This window comes from Jaculus jaculus, chromosome 9 (genome assembly GCF_020740685.1).
Source record: "Jaculus jaculus isolate mJacJac1 chromosome 9, mJacJac1.mat.Y.cur, whole genome shotgun sequence".
Taxonomy (NCBI): domain Eukaryota; kingdom Metazoa; phylum Chordata; class Mammalia; order Rodentia; family Dipodidae; genus Jaculus; species Jaculus jaculus.
The window spans coordinates 27,057,232-27,083,529 of record NC_059110.1 but is presented as its reverse complement, the minus strand read 5'-3'; the positions used below and the strand labels follow the sequence as shown (position 1 = coordinate 27,083,529).

Below are 26,298 nucleotides of genomic sequence, written 5' to 3'. Positions count from 1 at the left end.
AGGGCTGTCACCTGTGGATGCAAAGATGGAAACACAGAAATACTACTTCTTTCTTTCCTTGTCACTATGACTCTCAGAATAGTCACAAAACAGTTGAATTTTTTCATTTTAACCTTCATGTAGCCTCCCCTACACCTATTAAAAAGTCAGCTTGAGATTCTGCAGGGTGTCTAATTCAACGTCATGCTGTGTAACAGTTGTTATGCTGTAGTAAGGAACAATGACACACAAAAAAGTCTACATGTTGGGTTGGAGAAATGGCTGAGCAGTTAAGGTGCTTGCCTGCAAAGCCATAGGACTTCAGTTCAATTCCCCAGGACCCACATAAGCCAGATGCACAAGAGGGTGCATGCATCTGGAGTTCACTTACAGTGGCTAGAGTCCTGACATGCCCATTCTCTCTCTCTCTCTCTGCCTATTTTGGTATCTCTCTCTCAAATTAATAAATAAAAATAAAATATTTTTTTAAAGTCTACATGTCAGAAAAAGAAATACTTTTTCAGATTTTTTCCTTTTTATGATGCTGAGCATTAAACCAGAGCTTCACACATATGAAGCAAGCTTTCTACCACTGAGTTATCTCTCCAAACCCTTTTTTTGTCAGATATTATTTTTCCCCCTTTTTCTTTTTTGCTTTTTCAAGGTAGGGTCTTGCTCTAGCCCAGGCTGACCTGCAATTCACTATGTAGTCTCAGGATGGCCTTGAACTCACAGCAATCCTCCTGAGTGCCGGGATTAAAGGCGTGCACCACGGCTCTGTCAGATATTATTTTTATCTGCAGTTTGCTGACTCCAGGAATACAGAACTCACAGATACAAAGGGCCAAGTATAGACTCTCATGCCCATGTGAGCAACAGATCCAACCACAAATCTTCAGAAACAGTAGAAGGCAACAATCAGACCCAGGTTGAGTCTGTTTGCAACTCTTTCCAACTCTTAGAAAAAGGAAGTGGAAATTTCACCCTGGTACTCCTGGGCTGGCTATCTGGTAGGAGAAGGCTCACTCGGCCCACCCTCAGCTTCGTGTACGATCCAGCCCAGTTCCAGATGTCTTCACAGAGGAAGAAGCCACATGCTTCAGAGATAAGTTGTAGTTTCTTGGTTCCCTGTGAAAAGTCTCCTGTGCCTCCAAACACATCACCTGAACTACCTCAGTACAGTACACAGTTCATGGAAGAGTCTTTAGGGCATTGTCTGGAATTGGTTTTCCACGCAGTCTCTGCGATGTTCTGTTTCCTCTCTGCTGGGTCCCTGCCTCCCACAGGAACCTTCTGGTCTTTACTGCTGTTCTGTTTGTGTCCAGCAAAACATTCAACAATTCTGTATGAGAAGACTAATCTCGTTATTCAAAAACATGCATGTACAAACAAAAGGAAGCTTCAAGTATCGACAAGTGTTTTATTCAAAGCAAATTGAAAACCTAATAAATATCTTTAAAAATGGGGGTTTTAAAATAATTTTATAATTAGTTCTGATGTTGCTTATTTTACCTTCAAACAAATATTTATATATTAAGTTCTGATATCCACATACATTCTAATTGTTTTACGTATTCAAAAGCCAAATACTTTTCTAGAATTTACAAGAGATGACCTGTGTGCCTCGTGTAGTAAACGATGCTCTACAAAATAACCTTAAGCCTATAACCATATGTCAAGTCTTGATTTCTGGTTATGTGAAAAGATGGGCTTTCTTTTCTGCAGAAAAAGAAAGAAGCCTTAATTCTTCCTTCAAAGACATATCTAAAATAGGTACCAAAAGTTTTGCTTTATAAGCTTTATGAGGATTTGACCTGTGCACCCCAACTTTCATATGATATTTTTATATCATTGTGAAAGCCAATTTACAGGTATATTGGGTTTAAGTTAGGAACCTCAGAATTCCCACTGCAGATCTTCTGAATGAATCAAAACAAAATAATCCTGTGGTTCATTAGAAGTACACAGAACTTGGGAGGGAGAGAGGGAGGGAAGGAAAGAAGGAGGGGAACATTATGTCAAAATAAATACACATCTCCCTCCCATGTCTAAAAGTGCTGGAATTCTGATTGGAGGAGATTGAAAGGTAGTTAGCAACTCAATTTATAAACAAATATAAAAACACACAAACCAAATGATGCAAAGACAAAATCTTTTTAATCTAAAAACTCATTTCCCAGGGCTAATAGCCAATCCCTCCCATTTTTTTTTTTATCAATTTATTTCACTAACAAGAGCTATGCAGCATTTTCTTCAAAGTGAGATAATATATCATAAATTTTGGTAGACTTTTCTAAATTAGGGTGTGATACTGTGGGCAGTTCAAGGGAAAAAAATAGCCATTTTTTTTTCTCTTTGGTGTAACCAAAAGGATATCTAAAAGTTAGCAAATGTTGACATTTCAAGTGATAAACTGTCAAATGGAAGTTTAAACTCTGGTTAAAAAAAAAAAAACAATGAAAATCCTGTTATTAAAGGAAAAGCTTCACCCACAGTTCTGTAGTGCAAGTTTTCAAATTTAATTCTGAAAAATAATTTTATTTACTAAACAGGAGACGAATCCAGCAGCTGGTCACCCACTCCTCTGCCCAGGCCCCCACGTCTGCACCCTCTCCCGTCGGTTCTCAAAGAGGGGCTGGGCTGCTACGCACTGGGAATTTGTTTAAAAACTGCCCACGCGTCTAACATCAGGCCAGAAGCTGTGTTACCTAGCTGCATGGCAGCAGGCACGGGATTCAGTACCCCCACTTCCACATTTGTCATTTTTATAAAAAGTCATTTTCCCCTAGAAAAAAAAAAAAAAAAGTACCTTAACCAATGAATAAGCCATCCAGCCCGTTCCCAGCCTCTCTATTCACAGGCATGGCCTCGCTGCAGCCTGGGAGCGTCCGTAACCGTGTTGTGTGCACCAGACCCAGCCCATCCCCGGCCTCTCAGAAACAACAGCTTTTCCCTTCTCTGGAGACTCAGCAATTCCCATATCCATAGTGCCTTGAAGGCAGTTATCACCTATCCCAGGAGACTCCTTGACTACCAACCTCACAACGCTGACTTTCTATGTGTGTACACACTGCTAGTGTATGTATTGGTGAAAAACGAAGTGTTCAGAATGTGCTTTCTCACACACACCCAGCATTTTTTTTGGGGGGGGGTGGGGGGAAAGAAGAAGAAGAAGAAGAAAAAGAAGAAGAAGAAATCTTCCCCAGGAAGCACTTAAAGAAGTTTAAGCATGTACACTCGTTTTTAAGCCACGTGGCAAATGACCCACAGGGGCTGAGGCCTCCAGCGCCAACGTGGAGCGGGGTCCCTACAGGAAGGCTCCCCTCTAGGCTTCTGACACTGGTGCACTGCTCACCCCAGCCTCGCCTGAGAGACGCAGGATCTGGCCCTAACTCTCCTCCTGCCCAGCACCCCTACCCTGCTCCGAGAGACCCTTGCCTTCCGCCCTGCCCGCCCCATCCGCTGAGCTGGGCTCCATGGCACACGGCAGCCGGCCCTGGTCCACCTCCTGCGCGGCCAGCGTGTCCAGGGCGCATCCCTTGGCAGCGTCCAGCGGCCGGCGCGCCCTGCCGTCGGCGGGCTCCGGCGCCTCGCCCTCGCCCTCGGAGATGACCGTCATGGGGCTGCTCTGGATGCGATTCCGCAGGCTGTACCTGCTGCTGGCCGCCGACGGGGGCGTCCGGCTGCGGCTGTACCTGGGGCCCGAGAAGGACAGGCTGCGGGGCATCAGGCCTTCATTCTTGGCCCACTCCTCCTGGGCCCTCCGATTCTTGTTGGGGGAGCAGCTGGACGGGCTTTCGGGGGCATCCGGCGAGGGCTCCGACCTAGACCTCTGGAACCGCGGGTCGGTGGTCTTCAGCATCTCCGCCGCCGACATGCGCGCGCTGGTGTCCGAGCGGCTGCCCTTCTTCAGCAGCAGCGCCTTGAAGTTGTCGCTGCTCGTGCTGCTCTTCCGCATGCTCCTCTGAATGGACCCGACTTGTTTCGGGGAGGCCAGGTTGGGGGCAGCACCCGTGGGTGTCACTGGTGGGGAGGGGGAGTGGTTGCGGGTGTGATCATCCTCCGCCGAGTCTTTCCGGCCAAGGACTTTTCTTTTGGATCTGAGATTTAACAACATGGAGATACAGGTTAATTCTCAGCCAGCTTCTTTCTGCCTCGAGTCACACCACACTGCTATTCTTAGCGCCTCTTGCTATGAAGTCCTGCTGGCCTGGTACTGTGTTAAGCCAGGCAGGCCTTGAACTCCTTACATCCCCGTGCCTCAGCCTCCCTACTGCTGGCACTACAGCTGTGCACCATCATGGCCCTACACAGTGACTTTTAAACACACGCACGCACGCACACACCCCACCCTTTCCTGGTGTAAGTGGACTTGATAGGCTTTTCCCACCTATAGCTAGCTCATCTTCACAACTTACAGTGCTTCCCTGCAAAGCACGATGCTCATCTCAGGTATTAGCGGACAGTATAATGTTTAGTTTAGTTTTTTTTTTTTTTTTTTGGTTTTTCTTGGTGGGCTCTCACTCTAGCTCAGGCTGACCTGAAATTCACTCTGTAGTCTCAGGGTGGCCTCGAACTCACAGCAATCCTCCTACCTCTGCCTCCTGAGTGCTGGGATTAAAGGCATGTGCCACCATGCCCAGCTGGTTTGGTTTTTAAATGTTGAGGGTTGCCAAGACATAAAACAAGACATAATCACTTGTGATTTAAGCTATGGCCTTTAACCCTAGATGGAGAATTAAAAGAGATGATGGGATTTTATAAAGTCATTGGTTTTTCTCCAGAGACAGCTGCCCCTTAAACTGAGAATTAAATTTAAACTTGTGAATTCTCTACAAAAATACACACACACACACACACACACACACATCTCAGCTATGTGTGTACACATTTCTAAAGATAATGGCTATAAAAAGTACTTAAACAGTTAATACTGGGTTAAAAATCTAATTACTTCACTAAACATAAAAACTTCACACCTCAACTGGTTGGTTCTACATTTTCCATCTGGCTTTAAATCTGAAGTGAATTAATTTGAAAGCTGTGCTTCAATTTAGATAGTCTTTATTTGAAGTTATGAATTTAGATGCCAAAGGACATGAAAATAAAGTCCTAAATGTCACAGACTTCAGATAGATTTCTTTTATTGCACCTGGTATTAATGGTAATACCACAACAGAAATTAGGCACTCTAGTTCTAAGGCAAGCCCAACCGACTGGCGTTTTATGAGAGAGAGAGAGAGAGAGAGAGAGAGAACTGGCATTGGCATGTCAGGGCCTCCAGCCACTGTAATTGAGCTCCAGATGCATGCATCACCTTGTGCATCTAGCTTATGAGGGATCTGAAGAGCTGAACATGGGTCCTTAGGCTTTGCAGGCGAATACCTTAACTGCTAAGCCATCTCTCCAGCCCTCTAGCCCTCTCTTTGCATCACATTTCTAAGGCTACTTGGCCTTTAATTCTTCATGTATCCAAAGAATAATACAAACAGGCTGATTTCCACATCTGTAATATCTGTAATCCAATAGAAGGAACCATGGCTTCTTTAGTGCCCTCTGAAGGCTGCCAAAATAAAACATGGAAGAGACCTTTGGCATATTTTTAGGAAAATTACACAATAACTTGGCTCCACAACAGTTGGATTTCCCCGAGACCAAGTATTTTACACACACACAGCAACTAGGCAACACAAATCTCTATGGAATGCTATTATAGATACATATTTCCATGTATATAAAAAAACTCAATGCATTCCATACTAAATACAAGACTGAAGTCTAGGAAGAAGTTCCTGACTGCTAAATTCCAATTGGTTTCATTTAATTAAGAAAATATGTATTAAGTATTTATGTGTCTAGCACAGTTAAAGTTAGAAATACTGTGTAAACTCCTACAAATATCACTCAATTAGGTTTCAAAGATGTTTCATTTCTCATTTCCGGGTTCTGAGCTGGATTAAGTAGTTCCATTTTTATTTCTAACGAGATGGCAATACTGTCTTCAGGGTCATTTACACCCATACATGTATTTATATAATTTATATAATTTATATAATTCTTGACAGACATCTCAATTTGCCAACTTGTTAGACATTCCTAAGTTGTGCGGAGTTCCAGGTAGTGACAAGACTCAACTTTCTTTCTCTTACAGAAGTCTTTTCAAGCAGGGAGGGAGGGGAGGCACATGTCTTTAGTGCCAGCACTCTGGGAGACAGAGGTAGGAGGGCTGCTGTGAGTTCGAGGCCACCCTGAGACTACATACTGAATTGTAGGCTAGCCTGGGCTAGAGTGAGACCTACTGTGAAAAACAAAATAACAACAACAAAATCTTTTCAGTTAAATCTAGTTGAAACACAGGTTATTTATGCAGAGAATAAATGAGTCTACAGAATGCCTTTAATGCCTTTAGACAAAACATTAACTCAGGGCAAAATAAAATGTTGAGAGCCTAAGAATAGCCTAAGTATAGTTTGAATTTATGGCACTAAGCAACAAGATTACACAGCAGTGGGATTTTAAAAACAACATATGCATATGTGATATATATTGTATGTAAAATACATATATACATCATCAATTTTATAGTGAACCTGTTGTGGGAGTCCTCAGCTGTTCATAGCTAAGCAGTGCAATAAAACTACAATTGTGCTGATAAATCCCGTTTACTATTAAAGGTGACCATACAAAAATGACAACAGTTCAAGCAGTTTATTCTGAAAAAACAAACAAACAAACAAACAAACAAACACTGAGCTGTATACTTTTTGTGTTTTCCAATCCAATAACTTCTTGTGCCAGTAGATGGTGCTAGCAATGCATAGTAACAGGCAAATTCAGTTCCTTTGCTTAGGCAGAAAAGTACTTCTCTCCCTTGAAACATTTAAGGAGCATAAGAACTGCACTGCATATAAAATTAATGGGTTTTCTATACAATGAAAATAACAAGTCAATGGATCAACTTCTAAACAAACTAAAGCACCCTTAGGGAGGGTGGGGTATGTCGAGCCAGTCTGTGCACCCGAACGCCCCAGAACACAGTATTCCTCACCCCAGACTGCATCCCCATTCTTATAAACACTGTCACATGACTGGCACTTGGGGCTGATTGCCAGAAAGAGCAGTGTCTACCAGACGGCATCCCATTGAGCCTCTGTCCTCAATGTCATCATTAAAATCAGTGAAATGAAATAGAACAAGCTGGAGTCAGAGGACATTAAAGTGCAAGAAGCACAGTAAAAGACGGACAATAAAGGTAACGAGTCATGACGAGGGGAAGGAAGAAACTGAGAAAACGAAGAACCGTTCGGAAAGGAGTTAGAAAGTACATTAATGGACAAGGCAGGCAGTTCAGATACCTGTGAATAGCTGCAAACAGGTCTTCGGTGGTCCGGGGCCTCGTGGGAGTCATCACCTCGCCACTCCCCTCTTCCGTGGAGAAGTCGCACACGTCCGTGGCAGCCAAGTTGGACTCCAGCGCCCCAGCTACAGAAGCAAGCAGGCGATACAAGATGCTGTGACTACGATTGCAACCCTTTGCCTGGCTCTAAAATAGGCAGTTTTTACTGCCATTCCAGACAATGTGAAAGCCACAGGGGACGCAGGGGTGTCTGCAGTTTGAGCTTTCCCAAAGAGGGGCAAGATGACACTACAGACAGCCAGACAGCAGTCTTTTCTGCTACAGATTTGGACTGGATTGCTCTTATGTTTTTGTTAGAATATTTCTTACAGCTCTTGGAAAGGAAGATTACTCACTACATACCCAGCCTGCTGCAGACTACCCCCCCCCACACACACACACCATCCACCTCCCTATTTTCTGCACTCTGTAAGCATCGCTTAGATCTGGATTTTTTCTTTCTTTAAAGCAAAGTTGGTAATGAGGTGTAAGCCCACACACCCGGCTTTCATTTCAGTGTAGAGTGATCCACCTGGTTCCACACGTGAGCGTTCAGCAGCCCCTTTTGGCTCTGCTGCAGACAACGGGATGAGAAGTGCAAGGCACAGAGCAGCCGGGTCTTACCTTCTCCATCCTGGCGAGACAAGCTGCTCTCGACGACGCCCCCACCGTGCACGCTGCTCCGGGCTGGCTCTTCTTGCGTGGAGGCTGGCGAGGCAGCGGGCTGGACCATGGGGGCTTCTGAACGGCGAGGGGCTGTGGACCCTGAAGCTCCTCCTTCCAGCACGACGGAGCTGCTGGGGGTTGGGGCTGGGGCCTGAGCACCAGCTCGGGCTGCTGGGTTCGCGTTTGCCTCTTGGCTGTGCCCAGAGCCTCCCTCTGCCTTAGTGGCGCTGGGCACGCCTGAGGACGCTTCGCTCCCGCTCTCTGTGGGCTCCGCAGTGAAATCTCTCTGCGGAGGTGGCACCACCAGGAACAGTTTGGGCTTCTTGGAGATAGGGGGTGGCTTCTTGCTGGGTGAAGAAGAGTCTGGGAGTGGACTGGTCCTGGGGCCGGGCCCGGGACACCCAGCTCCATGGCTGCGACCCGGAGGCCCGCCACGCTCGGCTGCACTGTCATGGTCACCCTGACTTGGGTTCTTGGCAGGCGAGCTCGGCACACAGGCAGGCTGGCTTTCGCTCTCCATTTCATTTATGCTATTTCGGGATCTCAGGAAAGCAGATGGCTTTAAGTGATACTGTGGAGCAGTCGGCGTTCCTTGCTCCTCACCTGATGGCTCAGACAACAGGGTGGCCTCGGCGCCTGAGTTCTTTCTCACCGGCCTCAGCTGCACCATCTGCAGCGCCTCCGCCGTGATCAGGGGCATGGGGGGCCGGCAGCCCTCCTCCTTGCTGGCAGGTGGCCTGGGAGCCCCCCGGGAGGGTTCGGGCTGTCCAGAGTTTTTGCAAGAAGGCCTGGTATCTCTCATAAGTTTGGGGTCCAGAGGTGGGGCAGGCGGGGGCTGCGAGGCAGGTAAGAAAGGTGGAGGTCTTGGCAAGGGAGCCGAGGGCCCGGAGAAGGAGAGGGGGGCTGCGGGGGGCGGGGGCGGGCACCTGTCCGGGGACGGGCAGAAGGGGACCAGGGCTTCTGGTGGGGGAGGTGGGAAGACAGGGGAGGGAGGCACAGGAGAGTCTCTGGAGCTCTCAGCTAGAGGAGGCGGAGGAGGAAGGGGAGACTTGTCTGCTGGATATGGACATGGTAAAGGGGGGAGAGGCGGAGGAGGGGGTGGAGGGGCAGAGGGAGAGCCCGGCGCTGAATCGGGCTTCCTCCCGGTGCCACTTCCTTCCGTACAGGTGTTGGAGGAGAGAGAAGAGGACGAGGAGGAGATAGAGGCCGTGGAGATCAGAGAGGACTTCCTTTCCGGTACCTTGGGCTTGGCCTTCCCCTTCCCATTTGCTGGTGACATCGACTTTAAAAACACAGGCACGGGGGTGAGCGCTGTGGGCGTGTTCGATTGGCTGGAATACCCACTGGATGGAGAGGTGACTCGCTGTGACTTCTCTGGCGAGGTGATCTTTGGTTTGACTGAGTCACCAGGCACTTGGGGCATGGGAGCTCTGGACCCCTCTTGGATGTGGCCCACCGGTCCATTTCCAGTCGGGGCCCCAGTGCTGGCTGAGCAGCCACCCGCGGGGTTCCCGGGGTCTTCCTGCATGCTGGTGTAGTCGATGTAGTAACCCCAGGGGTCCGTGTACTCTGACTTGCAACTGCTGGTGTCGCTCTGCGAGGGTGTGACCCCGCACAGGGAGTGCATGTGGGCGGTGGTGGCGGAGGTCACGCTGCTGCTGGCGCTCACTGCGCTCTGGCTCCGGGAACGGGGCAGCCAGGGCTCCTCAAACTCGCTGCAGGGGCTCTGTGAGGGCGAGCTGCCACCCTTGCCAGGGAGGCTCAGCTGCAGAGACTCCTGGAGAGAGGCGATCAGGCTCTCGTTGAGCACCTGCCCGTTGGGCTGGCTGCTCTTCTTGGGAATCCTGCGCAGAGAGTCCGTTCGGGACGGTGGCAGAGGTGGCTTCTTTGCTTTCTTCAAAGAGATATTTCTGCAAAGCGATTTATCGAGGTGGCTCGACCGGTCCCCTTGGCTCTTCAGAGCCCGGCCGTCGAAAACGTTGACCACGCTGTGCCTGGGGTTGCCAAAGCCGTCGTGGCTGGTGTATAGGTTTCCAGACCCACGGCCAGAGTCACTGTGCGTGGACGCGTAGCAGCCGTCGTGGTCCTCTGAGTACAGGGACCTGGCATCCTCCTTGATGGACGTTTGGTCCAGACTGCAACTGCTCAAGTTACTCGTGGGAGTAGAGCAGCCAGGGGTTGCTAGGTGTGGCTTCAGTGGGGACGCCCGCCCATTGCTGGAGGTTTTGCATTCCCAAGACTCGGAGCTGCCTTGCCCTCTGTCCCCTGAATAACTGGACTCACTCTTGCCATCCACATCGGAGGGATGGGCAGGAAAGCTCAGGCTGTTTCTACAGTTATAGGGCATGGCTTGGGACCCGTTCTCCTGATGTGCCGGGGCATTCAGGGAGACCTCTGAATCACAGAGGGACAACAGTGTGGTGGCACTGGGGGTGGGAGAGACTAAGGCTTGTGAATGAATGGAGTGACCCTCAGTCCAGTGGCAAGTGGGGGAATGGTGGTCATCTTTCACAGAACATCTGGGGATGAGCCCTCTGGGTTTCATCTTGGAGGAAGAGCTGGTCATTCTGCCATTCAGCTGCCCCGTACTCTGAGCAGTGTGAATGACAATGATCTCTGAGGAGGACAGGAGTGTGGCATTTGGGATGATGCTGGTGGAGTAGGTGGCATGAGGAGAAACCACGCATGCGGGGCTCACTGTATTTTCAGTCCCCAAGAACCTCAGTTCCTGGGATCTGGGTCTCAAAAGTGTTCCGGTACTAGAAGCACCTCTTAACCGTCCTAAGTGTTCGTCTCCTTGCAGGTCCTTCTCCTGGTAGGAAAAAGTGCCACCCATGTCTTCTCCAGGGCCCAGGGCACCCAGCCTTGCCCCCAGGGAGTAAGTGCTTGCTCTCGCGCCAGAACGTGGAAGACTGTGGAAGCCGGCATCACTACTGAGGCGGGAAGGTAACACGACACCAGCCGAGTCGCTCAGCACGGACATGTTGCCAGAGGAGCCTGAAAAGTGGCTCATCTGGGCAGCGATGCCGAGCCCCTTGTGGGCCCTGATTCTTCTCACTGATGGGGGTATGACTTTCATAGTCTCAGTCTGACAGCTGGAGTCCCTGGTTTCCGAGCGCTGCCCGGCACAGCGATAGCTATCGAGCCTTGCTAGTGTAGCGTACTGGTCTGGCGCATATGTTGAATGACCATCAATGTCATCTTGGCTAGTGCCCGATGCTGGGGATAAAGCGGAAAAGAGGCCTGTTACCTGGAAAAGTGAGCCCACGGATCCTAACCACCAGTATCCTTTCTGACTCTGTAATCATAAAAACAAAACAAAACCCAACCTATTTGTTTCTTCATCCCTGTAGGTACCTAGGCAGGCTTAACTACTGGGTTCTTGATATTTCCTACGATAAAAACCTTTGCTGGGTGTGGTGGCGTATGTCTTTAATCCCAGCACTCGGGAAGCAGAGGTAGGAGGATCGCTGTGAGTTTAAGGCTAGCCTGGAACTACAGAGTGAGATCCAGGTCAGCCTGGGCTACAGTGAGACCCTATCTCAAAATAAATAAATAAATAAACCAACCAACACCACCAAAAAAGTTTGTCATCAGTTTCTTGTATTTTGCTTTTTAATTTGTACTTCAAATCGCCCTATAGTGTGTATGAGTGCTTTGTATGGAATTTCAGGAACTCCTTTTGAGATCACGGCTAATGAGCACTGTGGGGGATTTACTTTTCAAATAAGCTGCTTTTGTATGATGTGGTAGTGCACATTTATAACCCCAACACTGAGGAAGAAATCATAAACAGATTTTGAGTTCTATGCCAGCCTGGGCTACACAGTGAATTCTAGGTTGCTGTGCCATATATAGTGAGATCTCATCTCAAACAAGCAAACAACAAAAAATAATCAAACCACCAGCTTTTACTAAAGCCATCCATGTAGCCTTTCCCCGCGCCAGATGACAGCAAGTATATCTATCAAGCAGTGATATTTTTTAGGGGAACAATAGGGCCATGGAGATGCCACTGGTATGATACTGTTAATTACATTGATTCTTCATGTCAGAAGGAAATCCTAAGAAAAAGAAATTGATTTACAGGCCCATCTGTGTTTCAAACATTTCATTATCCATCTTAAGCCATTATCATCTGTCTGATGGTGACATTCAATAGCCAACAGCAATCTGCTGTGTTTTAGTGGGGGAGAAAGCGACAGGAACTGATCCAGCCAATAATTCCTCAAATTAGGGTTATTTATTTCTTGAAATTTTACAACCAAACACAGCGTAGTATGTTAAAAAGAAAGAAAGAAACAAGAAGAGGGGCAAAAAGAGAAGGAAATGGACGATAAATCCATAACTGCAAATAGCAGATGTTAAGCTGCCCAGAAAAGAACAGAGCTTAAAAAAGAGAGGAACAGAATCATAAAGCCAACAAGTTATCCACTGTGCATGGAGAGAATAAAATCAATGTTTAGGACAAATTAAATCTTTAAAAATAGTAGCAAAATCATGGTTCTCTTTATGGTTTCTTTATTCAGTAAGAAATAGAGAGAGATAGTGGTCAGATATAATTATATGCCAACAAAATAATCATATCTGATTCTAAAAAATGAAATCTAATAATGCAAGGTTCAGATTTGCTTCTGTGTAGTCTTATGATTAACTAAAAGATTGAAATTCTGGGAACTTCACTTAAATAGAAGGCAGCAGATTTATAAGTCATCAGATAGACTTTGGAAGTAAGCATTAAAAACCAGATTTGTGGGCAACCTACAGAATGGGAAAAAATCTTCGCCAGCTATATATCTGATAGAGGATTAATATCTAGGATATACAAAGAACTCAGAAAGTTAAATAATAAGGAATCAAACAAGCCAATCAAAAAATGGGCTATGGAGCTAAATAGAGCATTCTCAAAGGAAGAAATACGAGTGGCATATAAGCATCTAAAAAAATGTTCTACGTCACTAGTCATCAGGGAAATGCAGATTAAAACTACATTGAGATTCCATCTCACTCCTGTCAGATTGGCCACCATCATGAAAACAAATGATCATAAATGTTGGCGGGGATGTGGAAAAAGAGGAACCCTTCTGCACTGCTGGTGGGAATGCAATCTGGTCCAGCCATTGTGGAAAACAGTGTGGAGGTTCCTAAAACAGCTAGAGATTGATCTACCATATGACCCAGCTATAGCACTCCTAGGCATATATCCAAAGGACTCCTCTCATTTCCTTAGAAGTATGTGCTCAACCATGTTTATTGCTGCTCAATTGTAATAGCTGGGAAATGGAACCAGCCTAGATGTCCCTCAACAGATGAGTGGATAATGAAGATGTGGCACATTTATACAATGGAGTTCTACTCAGCAGTAAAGAAAAATGAAGTTATGAAATTTGCAGAAAAATGGATGGGCCTGGAAGATATTATACTAAGTGAGGTAACCCAGACCCAGAAAGCCAAGCGCCACATGTTCTCTCTCATATGTGGATCCTAGCTACAGATGACTGGGCTTCTGTGTGAGAATGAAAATATTTAGTAGCAGAGGCCAGTAAGTTAAAAAGGAGACATAAAGGGTAGAGAAAGGAAGGGGGGAGGGTACTTAATAGGTTGATATTGTATATATGTAATTACAATGATTGTAATGGGGAGGTAATATGATGGAGAATGGAATTTCAAATGGGAAAGTGTGGGGGTGGGGAGGGAGGGAATTACCATGGGATATATTTTATAATCATGGAAAATGTTAATAAAAATTAAAAAAAAAAAAGAAATAGTACCCCAACTAAAAAAAAAAATGATGAAGATACAGTCTAATAAATATTCTGGGAGCCTGTGTCAAAAAAACAAAAAACAAAACAAAAAAAAAACAGATTTGTGGCTCAGACTTTGCTGTGTGATTCTGACTGATCATCACCAGCCACCTTCATACCAACACGGGTAACAGTGGGATTTCTGAGAATTCCCTCTACACTTCAAACCATAGCCATTACACAGCGCATGGCCCCTGCTGGGCACAGAAAGCCTTTTCTCAGCTGAGTGGCAAAGCAATGCGCTTGTCTCAATCTCAAAAGATGCTTCACTATGAGGAAGTCTGCCCAGAATAAAGCTCTTTCTGTCCCTGTGACAACAGAGAATCATTTTTATACCTGTACCTTTAACACAGACGATCTATTTCTCCTCTCTGCCCTCTGCCAAGTGTTTACCGAAGACAGATGGATACAGATGGAGTGCATGCGTGGGTGTGTGTGTGCACGTGTGCATGCGTGCAAGCACACGCAGGTGCACACAACTGAAGCTGTCTCAGCAAGTGGTAAAAGAGGCAGAAACAGGGGAAAATCTACTTTGAGGAAAGAAAAGTACAAGGTAGGTTTCAGCCATGAGGTATTGTGGAAGACAGAAAGTTGATTTGTACTGGTGTAAATAACTGTACCAGCTCATTTCCAAATATTCAAGGATGCCTATCTCATTCCACTCAACTGTTGGTCTTAGTCTCTTTTTCTTTAAAAACTGTAATAGTGGGAAGGAGATACAGTGATAAGAGATCTTGCCTAGCATGTGTGGGCCCTGGGTTTGAACTCTTAAAAACCTTTCCCCTCCCACTAAAGTTGTAGTTAGTTTTGCACAGATAGTGATAGATTTTAACTGCAGTTGCTAAGTTCATTCATAAACAAAGCCTGATATTTTGTGGCAATAATTCTGAATGTGCAACAATTTTAGGCTTCTGAAAATGGAAATATAGATATTTTGTCCCCACCTATGGCTGAGCGCAACTTTCTTATTCAAGAAATACTTACAAGACTTTATAAAAGATGAGAAACAGTTAATGTGAAATTTATCAGAGACGCTATCAAAATTCTGTTCTAAAACAGGTCCATCAATATGTTAATAGCACAAATTTTAGTTGTGATATTACAGGATACAGATAAATGTGACATGATAACAAACAAAACAGGGCTTAGTGGCTAAGGCCTGCAAAGCCTAAAGACCCAGGTTCAATTCCCCAGGGCTCACATAAGCCAGACACACTAGGAGGCACATGCATCCGGAGTTTGTTTGCAGTGGTTAGTGTGCCCATTCTCTCTATCTGCCTCTCTCTCTCTCTCTCTCTCTCTCTCTCTCTCTCTCTCTCTCTCTATATATATATATATATATATATATATATATATATATATATAAATAAATAAATAAAAAAGATTGAAAGAACAAAACAATGCATAAAATGGAACTACAAATAAAGGTTGAAACCACTTAAGTGTTACTGAAAGCCCATGGGACTTATTGGAATTTAAAACATGAAAAGATATAACTATTCTTTACTTAATAATATGAAGGATTTCTAATTTCTAGAAAAAAATTACATATTGCTAAGGATGGTAACAATTAGTAAGTTATGGCTGGTTGAAAGCCCAATCAGTAAAGTTCAAGGACCTGTGTTTGAGCCCCAGAATAATAAGATTGATGATAATAATAATAGCAATTATTATTATTATTATTATTAAAAGCCAGCTATGGTGGCATATGCTTGAAATCTCAACACTGGAGAAGCAGAGACAGGGAGATCCCTGAGCTTCACTGGCTAAGCCAATGAGAGACCCTGTTTCAAAAGGAAGTGGGCACCACCTGAGGATGTCCTCTGGCCTCCATGTCCACCCCATGGACATATACATACACAAATCATGAAACTGCATGTGTGTGTGCTGAGGACTGAGCCCAGGGCCTCTTGCCAACCATGTGCTCTACTACTGAGCTCCACCCGTCTATCAGTTTACTAACAGGTGTAATATATGAATTGAAAAGAAAAGTTGTCAGGTCTTCTGTAAAGTGCTTAGGACAAACTACCAAAACTGATTCATAAAGGTATTCCGTTAAATAGGCTTTTTTTCCTGCTTCAGATATATCTATAGGGATAAGTTCAGTAGACAAATACGTAATACCAACAAAATAATTCGATATAGTTCAAAAGACTAAAACCTTATTGAATAGTGTTCAGATTCATTTCTATGTACTTTTAAGATAAATGAAAGAAAAAGTACGAAGTTATGTCCAAGCCATTTAAATGGAAGGCAGCACATTTCAAGTCCTCTTATGTGTTTTGGAAATAAATATTAAATATTGTACCTGGACTTTCAAAAGCTACAGGTTGACTAGTCTCCAGGTCCATGATATAATATTTTAAATTCACTTATTTGAGAGAGAACACACACACACACACACACACACACAGAGTCATGCAACAGGGCCTCCTGATGCTATAAACAAACTCCAGATGCATATATCACGTTGTGTCTCTGGCTTTACATGAGTATTAAGGAATCAAACTCAGGTCGTCAGGCTTTGTAAGAAAGCACCTTTGACTACCAAACCATCTCCAGCCCCATGATATGGACTGTGAAGAAAAAGCTGCATATAATTAAGCATGTTGTGTATTTCTAATTCATTGGAGCCCCTCTCTGGTTGCCCCTGGCAACAAGAACAGTGACTGTTGGGCAAGGAACCTCTTTCCCAGTGAATGCATCTCCATCAGAAAATCATTTCATTTTTGGTCTAATTTGTTTGGCTCAGCCATGCTTCCCACTGTTTTATATCTAGGTGAACACCTTTTTTTTTTTTTGTTGTTGTTGTTTTTCAAGGTAGGGTCTCACTCTAGTCCAGGCTGACCTGGAATTCATTACATAGTCTCAGGGTAGGTGGCCTCGAACTCACAACGATCCTCCTACCTCTGCCTCCCAAGTGCTGGGATTAAAGGCATGTGCCACCACACCTGGCTATGAAGACCGTTTTTATTTTATCTTATTGTTTTTAGTTTTCCAAGGTAGGATCTCACTCTAGCTCAGGCTGACCTAGAATTCGCTATGTAGTCTCAGGGTGGCCTCGAACTCTTGGGGATCCTCCTACCTCTGCCTCCCAAATGCTGGGATTAAAGGCAGGTGCCACCACACCTGGCTTATGAATACCATTCTTAAAGAAAATATGAAGTATCTATTTTTTAAATAATTTTTTGTTTATTATTTATTTATTTATTTGAGAGCAACAGACAGAAAAAGAGGCAGATAGAGAGAGACAGAGAATGGGTGCACCAGGGCCTCTGGTCACTGCAAACGGACTCCAGATGCATGCACCCCAGTGTGCATCTGGCTAATGTGGGTCCTGGGGAATCAAGTCTTGAACTGGGATCCTTAGGCTTCACAGGCAAGCGCTTAACCACTAAGCCATCTCTCCAGCCCATGAAGTATCTATTTTTTGATTACTGGATAACATACAATTCCCAACCAGAGTCCTCATAGGTACAAAATGCTGAGAAAAAAATAGCATTTAACCAAAAGTCTTGTATGGATGGGGCAAATATGTGATCTAGTGTTTTTGCTGGATAGAACCCTATTCACCAACCTTACTTTTCTTTCTATCTACCAATTCTCCAAGTAGTCAGTGTACAATGCCACTAGAGTTGTTGTCTAGTTGTCCTCCCTCTCCCAGTACTGGGGCTTAAACCAGGGCCTTCCACGTGATAACACTGAGCTACATGCCCTGCCATGGTTTTTTGTTTTTGTTTTTTAACTTTAAGACAGGTCTCACTCTGTAGCCTAGGTTAAGTCTTGAACTTGTTATCTTCCTGCCTCAGCCTGCCAAGTAGTTGGGATTGCAGTCTTAAACCAGCAATCCCAGCATCTTTTTTTTAAATTTAGATATAGTGGCCCTTGAGCTGTCAGCCAGGCAACTATCATCTTCAATGATAACCGTCATCTCACGTGTGGCAATAGTCACAGCCTAGATGATGTAGGGAAAGCTATCTTCTTTCCTCCAGCATTGGGGATGACTCAACATTACATGCGAAAGAGAAATGAATGTGTGAGTGTGTGTGTGTGTGTGTGTGTGTGTATGTGTGTGTGAGAGAGAGAGAGAGAGAGGAAGAGACACAAAGAGACAGATATAGACAGGCACTGAGGAGACAAAAGTAAAGTGCCTGCTGGCTTTGTGAGCACGGAGCCCTGCGTTTGGCCCCCGGCGCTGATGGTGCATGCTTATCGTGCCAGCACTGGGGAGGCAAAGACAGGAGGGTCCCGGGGCTTGCTGGCTGGCCGGCCTAGCATAACCAGTGAGAAGCAGGCCAATGAAAGAGCCTGTCCCAGAGGAAGTGGACGGCGTTCCTGAGGGTACCTGAGATAGTCCTTTGACCTCCCCCATGCACACACACACACACACACATGCACACATACTGGCACACACACTTGCACACACAGAAACATACAAACGTGCACATAAACACATGAATTAAAGTATTAAACCTGTAGAAGTTATGATTTCCCTAGCTGGACAGGTGATTTCAGCAGATCAAGGGAGCAACGGAGTTACTGGCCTTTCCTGGCTGACTTAATCGTCAAAGTGACCCTGTCCCTACCTCTCAGGCTCTGGGCGTCACACTGCAGGCGTGTGTGGACAATTCACACTGAACACTTACATACACCCTTATCCGAGCCAAACTTTCCTCACATTGCACAAAGCCATCTAGAACCTCCTGACTTGGTTGGAAAGCATCAGCCTCATGAGCTTACAGAGGGCCTAGCTTCCTGCTTTAGCCTCACTCTTAGGCTTAAGGCATATCTCTTGAAAAGGCCAGTTAATGTACGAATGTGATCTGTGTCCTACAAGAAACTAGCCTATCAAACAATTGCTGAGCATGACTACTTTTTCAAATGTGTTAGCTGCCACCTCGTGTGGGGGGGGGGGTGTGTGATTCCTGAAGAAGAAGAAGAAAAAAAGCCCAGACACAGCTATTTTAGAGAAATGAAGAGAATATATATTATATCATTAATGCAGATTTAGAGAAGCTGCCTGGAGGCCTCAGATACCACGAAGGGCATGAACCAAAGGCAGACATCAAAAATTCCATGAGTAGTTGTAACCCTGCCTTTGCTTTTTGTTTTATTTTGTTGTTGCTTTTTTTTTTTTTTTTGGTATGTGTTACCACATACCAGAACATATGTTTATGTGTGTGCAGATGTGTGAGCCATGTGTGTGAAGCCAGACCTCTATCACTTTTCCATTTTATTTCCTTGAAACAGAGGTCTTCCCTGGGCCTTGCAGCTGCTGTTTTGGGCCAGGCTGGCTGGCAAGTGAGTCTAAGGATACACCAGTCTCTGCTCCCCACAAGGCTGGGGTCACAGGCACATAGGGCCTGTTTTTATATGGATGCTGGGATCAGACCCTGGATACCCTCAGGCATTCATGTCCTTGCATGATAAGTGTTCTTGCCATATGCCCCTCTCCCCTTTGTTTTCTGAGACAGCATCTCACTCTGTAGCCCAGACTGGCCTTGAACTCATGGTAATCCTCCTGCCTCAGCTTCCCAAGCACTAGGATTGTAGGTGTGAGTCAGAAGCCTGTGTCTTTAAGTTGGCTGCTACAGAACAAGGGGGTTACCAGGACAGTGAACGCGCTACTGCAGCTGCTTGGAGCAGAGGCACAGCGTGGCTATTCTCATACAAATATTGCTGTGGTCTAGAAGGAACGATATAGACACTCTAGAACTGAAGGGTACTGGAGAAGAAAAGGACAGGTAAGGATGAGAGGGTGTATCTTCTGTAAGGGATTGAAGCAGGGGGAAGATAAAGAGAGACACAGAATATCTGAAGCCTTGGGACCTCAGACCTACCTCAAGACCCTGTAATAGACACAGACCTGCTTCATAGGGTGTTTTCACTTTGGATAAAATGACTAGCAGGCAATTTCAGAAACAGTGATTCCGGTTTCTAGAGTGTAACCTTCGGTAGTGAATAAAAGAAGATTAAATGATCAGATGAAACCAGCAAGTCCACAGGATGGCAAAGGAGGAAGAGGTACGTTTCAAGACAGGCAGTGCTGTGTCCCCCCCAAGAACAGTGGTGGCCACTGAATTCACAGTTGTGCCAGGGACTAAATGCATCACATGGACAAACTCATTTGGTTCTCAAACGACAGTATGAGCAAGGTTCTACTACAATCACCAGTGCCCTGGTGGAATGAAGGAGACCCAGAGAGGGGAAGTGACCTGTCCACAGTCACAATGACTGGCAGAGTTCGAGTTCAAATCCTGGGCCTGATATTGGGATGACACTCCATGTCTGGAGCCAAGGTAACCTGCTCCCACGGGATCTCTTCCTGGGCCCTTCTCAAACACGAAGAGAAGAAGTGGATGCAGGGGGAGAAGGATAGGACTACCAAACATAGATTGTCAAATAAGCATGAACACAATGGGTAAGTGAATAGGGAATGGAAACCATGCTATCAGCCTCAATTAAAAAAAAAAATCAAACAAAAAGCTGTGAAGCGGGCTGGAGAGATGGCTTAGCGGTTAAGCGCTTGCCTGTGAAGCCTAGGGACCCCGGTTCGAGGCTCGGTTCCCCAGGTCCCACGTTAGCCAGATGCACAAGGGGGCGCACGCGTCTGGAGTTCGTTTGCAGAGGCTGGAAGCCCTGGCGCGCCCATTCTCTCTCTCTTCCTCTATCTGTCTTTCTCTCTGTGTCTGTCTCTCTCAAATAAATAAATAAACAATTTAAAAAAAAAAAAAGCTGTGAAGCTGTTTCATGGACCTGAAGGTATTATGCAATAATATTGCCTGCCACTTTCTATCACACTGATATTTACCACTAAATAATCTCAGACTTCTATCTTTCAGAGCAAAAATAACACCAGCATTGTCAGGATAACTATTAAGTCCTTCTCCTGAGGGCGAAGTCCTAGAATGAAGTTTTAATTCCTAGAGACCCAGATCTAAATGAAAAGTAAATTTAAATGTGGAAACAACCAATGCTCAAGGTGCCTGGAGATGGAGATGGAATTCTCGGCCTTGACCATCTCCAGGTTACCGTCCTCATAGAAATACTTCCTTACCTTCTCCCTGAAGAGCAGCAACTCACCTGCCTGAGGCCTACAGTTTGCATATCATCCCCCTCACCAGGCAAGATGCTGGCTATCAGAATGTAGCTTTGGGGAAGCCCCACAGGAGGTTAGCATGGTAATTCAAGCAGCGAGGAGGGGCGGCAGAATGCAACTCTGTGACCGTACCTAGCTCCTTGTGTATGTTGTCAGGGACTCCTGTAATAGTCTTTCTCCTTCTGACTTTCTTCGGTCGTCTTACCAGAGTGTCTGTGTAAATTAGAGACCGCCGCAGGCTGGCCTGGCGATCGAAATTCTCCCCTGATGTAGAGTAGTAGAACAAGCAAAGCAATGTTATTGTCAAGCAAGCTGACACCATGCGCTTTCTTCCAGAAGCTTGTAAAATGATGAGAAAGTATTAATAATGATGTTAGCCAGTCGTACGATGATGAATGCTGAAGGGCGCAAAAGGAAGGCGAGCACATTACCATCATAAGGCTGTTTTGCAATGTCTGGTCTGTGTCCTTGCAAAGGACACACCTTGATCTCATTTTCAAAAGAGCCACAAATTTGTTAATAACAAACTGGAAGAGTGACTCCATGGCATTTGAAAAATGATTGTTTGGCATGTTGTATTTCATAAAATTCTCTGGTCACAAAAGTTACTCTTTTTTGGGGGGGGAATGTGGCTTCAAGGTAGGGTTCACTCTAGCCCAGGCTGACCTGCAATTAGTCTCAGGGGGGCCTTGAACTTTTGTCATTCCTTCTACTTCTGCCTCCAAAGTGCTAGGATTAAAGGCGTACGCCACTACACCCAGCTAAAAGTCACTCTTTACATCAGTATGTATATGGTGATGGAAATCAGTATCTTTTATTCATTTGGTCATCCCACAGAGACCAATTTAATATCTCATCTGTGTGATGAAGCAAATATGAGTCTCAGATTTCCCTTCAGCTAAGGGGTCTGACAATTTGGATAGAGTGTGGAAATCGTTATGCTGAGGTAACAACTGTAATGCAAAACAAAACACCTTATAATGATAAAGTACTTTTACCACAATGATATCCAGTAGCACTGTTGTTATCAAAGCTGGCCTGTTCCTCTTTGGTTCATAATATTGAAGGAACTGAGCCTGAACTCAGGGTCTTCCACATGCCAAGCAAGTGTTCTGCCACTGAGACTCATCCTTATTTCCTATTGTTCTCTTTCAAAATTCACCCCAATTCAGACATTCCACGTGGTATTGCAATGGAACCAGGAGTCCCATGTCCACAGGACAGTTTTTCTATAGGGTAAGTTCGTGAGATTAACACACTTTGGGAAACCGTAAAATAATATGTTTGTATCAGTATTAGTTCCTGACTGGTCAGTTTTAAATTGCTTGCCACTTTGATTAAAGGAAGTTTTACAGTAATGACCTTTTTACATGGGCATTCTCACAAAAACTAAGAAAGTCAATATGCATACATAAATTACATACTTCCATCATTCTTATGCATAAGAGTAAAAACGATCACTCGTGTTTGGCAACACTGACACATACTGCTGGTGAAGATGCTATGGACAATGTCACTCTGATCTCATTAGCACAGGCTGAGAACCAGGAGTGATCAAAACAAGGGAATGATGCGTATTTCATCTGCTAAGGAACAGACTAATCAATGTGTGCAAGCTTGCAAATGCTTGCAACTTTTCTAAGAGTGGAGAAACCCAGAAATAATTGAGAGGAGGGCCTGAAATATCATAAAGTACCATTCTGTGATAAATAGGTTGCTCAGCGAAATACCAGAAAAGGGGAAGCCATCATTCCAGTGGTTGATTAATTCCAGGTAGCAGAAAAAAATTCCTTACATGGAAGCATTAATAGATAAAATATTACTATAAAGTTGCATTCTGTCTCGGTTTTTCTTCCTATTAGGGCAAAATAACCCACTACCCAAGCTCCAAGGAAATGAGACAATGTCCTACATGAAGATGCGTGTCTTTGAAACATCCCCTAAAGGCACTAACCACTGTCTTGCTTGTGACCCCCAAAAAACTGACTCATCAGTTGGGCTTCATGCATTTCATAAGGTAGATTTATGTACCTTGCTAGCCTCCTAATGGCTGTCATGAAGTAGTTGTTCAATAAATATCTGTTGAACTAAACAATTCACTTCCATTGCCAATTGGTATTAGCTAGTCATGGTTAATATTTAGGAATAAACTTAGGCAACTCAAACATCAGTACAAAGCCAGTTTAAAGTAGATTTTCCTGGTGGAAGAGGTGTTCCAATGGTAGATGAAGGAACACACAAGTATTTATTTTAAATTTTTTATTTTTTCAAAAAATATTTAGTTTATTTATTTGACAGAAAGAAGGAGGGAGCGAGAGAGAGAATAGGCATGACAGGACCTCTGGCCACTGCAAAAGAACTGCAGATTCACGTGCCACCTGTGCATCTGGCTAACACGGGCCCTGGGGAATCAAACCTTGGTCCTTTGGCTTTGCAGGCAAACGCCTTAACCGCTAAGCCATCCCTCCAGCCCAAGTTATTTGTTAATATTAAACATTTTTTTCCTCCTTAACTCTAAGAGCATACAAAGTATCCACATGACTATAGCTACAGGGATTCAATTAGTTTGCAAGCCAGCAGCTCACTGAGTTAATGTCCTACAGTTCTGGGCCTGGTAAGCTTCATTCTGGATTTGTAGAAGCATATACATTGACATGTTTTTTTTTGTTAAGCCAAACTGAGAAAAACAAAAATCAAACTAGAAGGTCAATGCCCATCCATATTAATAAATATATAACAATATTATATAAAAAGTTAAATATTTATCTTAAAAAATATTCTAGGGTTTTAGAAATAACAATTTAGTCTATGGCCACACTACCTTGAACATGCCTGATCTTGTCTGATCTTGGAAGTTAAGCAGGGTCAGGCCTGTTTAGTACATGGATGGGAGAAATATAATTTAAAGAGCAGAAGGCTCCATAATTTGTATCAATTCAACCATTGAAAGCAAAAGATTAAATTTATTGCTTCTTTAAACCAAATTAGAAAAGCCAATCCTTTAAAAAAAATAGATGAGTCTATGTGAACATACAGCTTGAGAAAATAGATCAATACATTATATTTACTTTTTAAAAAAATTTATTTTCTTATTTATTTGAGAACAACAAACAGAGAGAGAAAGAGGCAGATAGAGAGAGAGAGAATGGGCGCACCAGGGCCTCCAGCCACTGAAAACGAACTCCAGACGCATGTGCCCCCTTGTGCATCTGGCTTACGTGGGTCCTGGGGAATATTAACCTCGAACCAGGGTCCTTTGGCTTCACAAGCAAGCACTGAACTGCTAAGCCATCTCTCCAGCCCCATTATATTTACTTTTAACATTTCTGTAAAATGTGTAAAATGTTAATGAGTCAATTAAGAAGAAATTGCAATTGATGTAACTCATGTTCACTTCATTATTGTCATTCACCTTTACTGGGTGACATTTAAAGACACCCATTTAAATGCTCTGTAATTCCCATCCTCTTAGTCATCAAATAGGAAAGAATGAAAGTGAAGTGACATTGTCTTCCTTTGTGAGGATTTACTCCATTAAAAAGAATTCTTCATTCTTGAAATTCTAGTTACTGTTTCTAATCTCTTACTCTGAAGGTAATGAATTTCACCCTAATTCCATTAAGGATTGTCATACTTCATAGCATAATATCCATATCTTATAATATTATTGTGAAACTTTTAAGCACATATATTTAATAATATATAATTATGTTTCTGCATTTAATTAAATGATAGACTTCATTTTCTTTTAGAAAATGTGACCTTATTGATGCTTAATAAAATAAGCAGTAAATCCTACCCTTTGTTCTGAATCATGGTTTCTAACAAAAATACTATTGTTATAATGTGAGCTGGACAGTGGGCAGACACATTGAGAGAGATGAGCATGCCACTGACAAAGAAAATGGACTGAAATTCCATGATGTTTCTTTAGTTTTATAAAAATGTGAAAAACGTACATGGGATTACATACTTATTAAACTTCTGTGATTCAATTTAACAGTTCAAAGTATAATTTCTATATAGCCTGTAAAGATTTTTTTTTTAGATCAAGAACTATCTAAATTAAAAAAAAAAAATCAGTAACTATCTAAAAGCCCTTCTGAGTTAGTACTGCCTTGGCAACAAGCTTTCCAGTCGCATCAGGAGACAGTAAGGACACTCCAGTCTTCACCCTAACTTTTAATGAAGTGTCTTCCCTTTTGGCCAGTGTGTTTTTAAGGGCATGAAGGCCAGGTTTGTAAGGACTGATTATCAGTGATGACACTGGGTATCTGAGTCTACATAAAAGACAGCCAAATAGTTGAAGCTATTGACTTCCTGATTCTAAGGACTAAACCCTGGGCCTGGGCCTGGGCCTGGGCCTGCTAGGCAAGCTCTGCCCTTTGTTAACCCTTACCATGCCTACTGTGCATTTTGGACCCTTTCCATACCACTGACTCTTTTAAGACCACAGAAATAATGAAGATGCTAAAAGAAGATTACTTGAACAACTCTTCTAAATTTGTGCAGGATTACCCGGGGGCCTTATGTCCTTTGCTACTTGTTACGTTGTCACAAATGATTAAAGGCTCAGCATAATACACCATAACTTCAGATTTGCTGGCAACTCTAAAAATTGTTTACTCAGCAGGGATGGATTTTTATTTGAAGGTTTGGAGAATTCAAATTATAGAAATTAAAACATCCTTTAAGATCTTTTAAAATATATTTTCAGTAGTTAAGTTACCTGATATTTTAAGAATCCTTCCCTCTTTTACTTTAGAAAGCAAGAAGGTAAGAAAATATCCCAGAAACATAACAAAGTAATTATTTGTTTTGAACTCATAGAAACATTTCTTTAGTAGGGAATAACTTCTTTTGTAACTCAGCACCACATTCAATGATATTTCTGTAGAACCACATCTTACTTAAAAACAAAGAAACAAACAAACAAAAAAAAATCACCCTTTGGATGAATGGCTGAACCATCTTGGCAGCCTTCGGTGACAGTCTTCTTGTTGAACAAGCAACCAATATCTTACATGCACACACGGAAGTCAGATCACAGCAACTCACTTTGATGTGTAAATAAAATGCTAAGAGTATAGAGCAAATAAAAAGCCACAGACAGTCCCCCAAGGACATCCTGACTGTTGGCTTGGCAAAGCGTACCAGTTATGTTAATGGGCACCACGTCCGTCTGGACCGTCTGGGCTTGCTGTCGCATCTTCTCTTCGGGTGTCGGCAGTGGCAGAGACTTTGTCCAGTTTGTCTGCGTATTAAGGTCAGAGAAGTCACCTGAGGCTGGCGTTTTAGGTCTCCTGATGCCAATAAGTCTCTCTTCTGAAGAAGAGAGAGAACACTGCAGAGAA

At 44.0% G+C, this 26,298-nt stretch overlaps 1 protein-coding gene across 4 annotated transcripts in view; it reads right to left on the bottom strand.

The window, feature by feature from the left end:
- Nucleotides 1–1,379: 1,379 nt before the first annotated feature.
- Nhsl1 (NHS like 1) overlaps nucleotides 1,380–26,298 on the bottom strand; it is a 153,847-nt gene continuing 128,928 nt past the window's right edge. For 3 of the 4 annotated variants that reach the window (XM_045158314.1, XM_045158316.1, XM_004651315.2), the window contains exons 4-8: nucleotides 26,099–26,288; nucleotides 21,077–21,208; nucleotides 8,000–11,260; nucleotides 7,335–7,461; nucleotides 1,380–4,079 (exon numbers count right to left, since the gene is read on the bottom strand). In XM_045158314.1, coding sequence (XP_045014249.1) covers nucleotides 3,368–4,079; nucleotides 7,335–7,461; nucleotides 8,000–11,260; nucleotides 21,077–21,208; nucleotides 26,099–26,288 — 4,422 coding nt within the window. In that variant the 3' untranslated portion in view covers nucleotides 1,380–3,367. The remainder of the gene's footprint in view (nucleotides 4,080–7,334; nucleotides 7,462–7,999; nucleotides 11,261–21,076; nucleotides 21,209–26,098; nucleotides 26,289–26,298) is intronic. The other variant, XM_045158315.1, reaches the window with a different exon arrangement.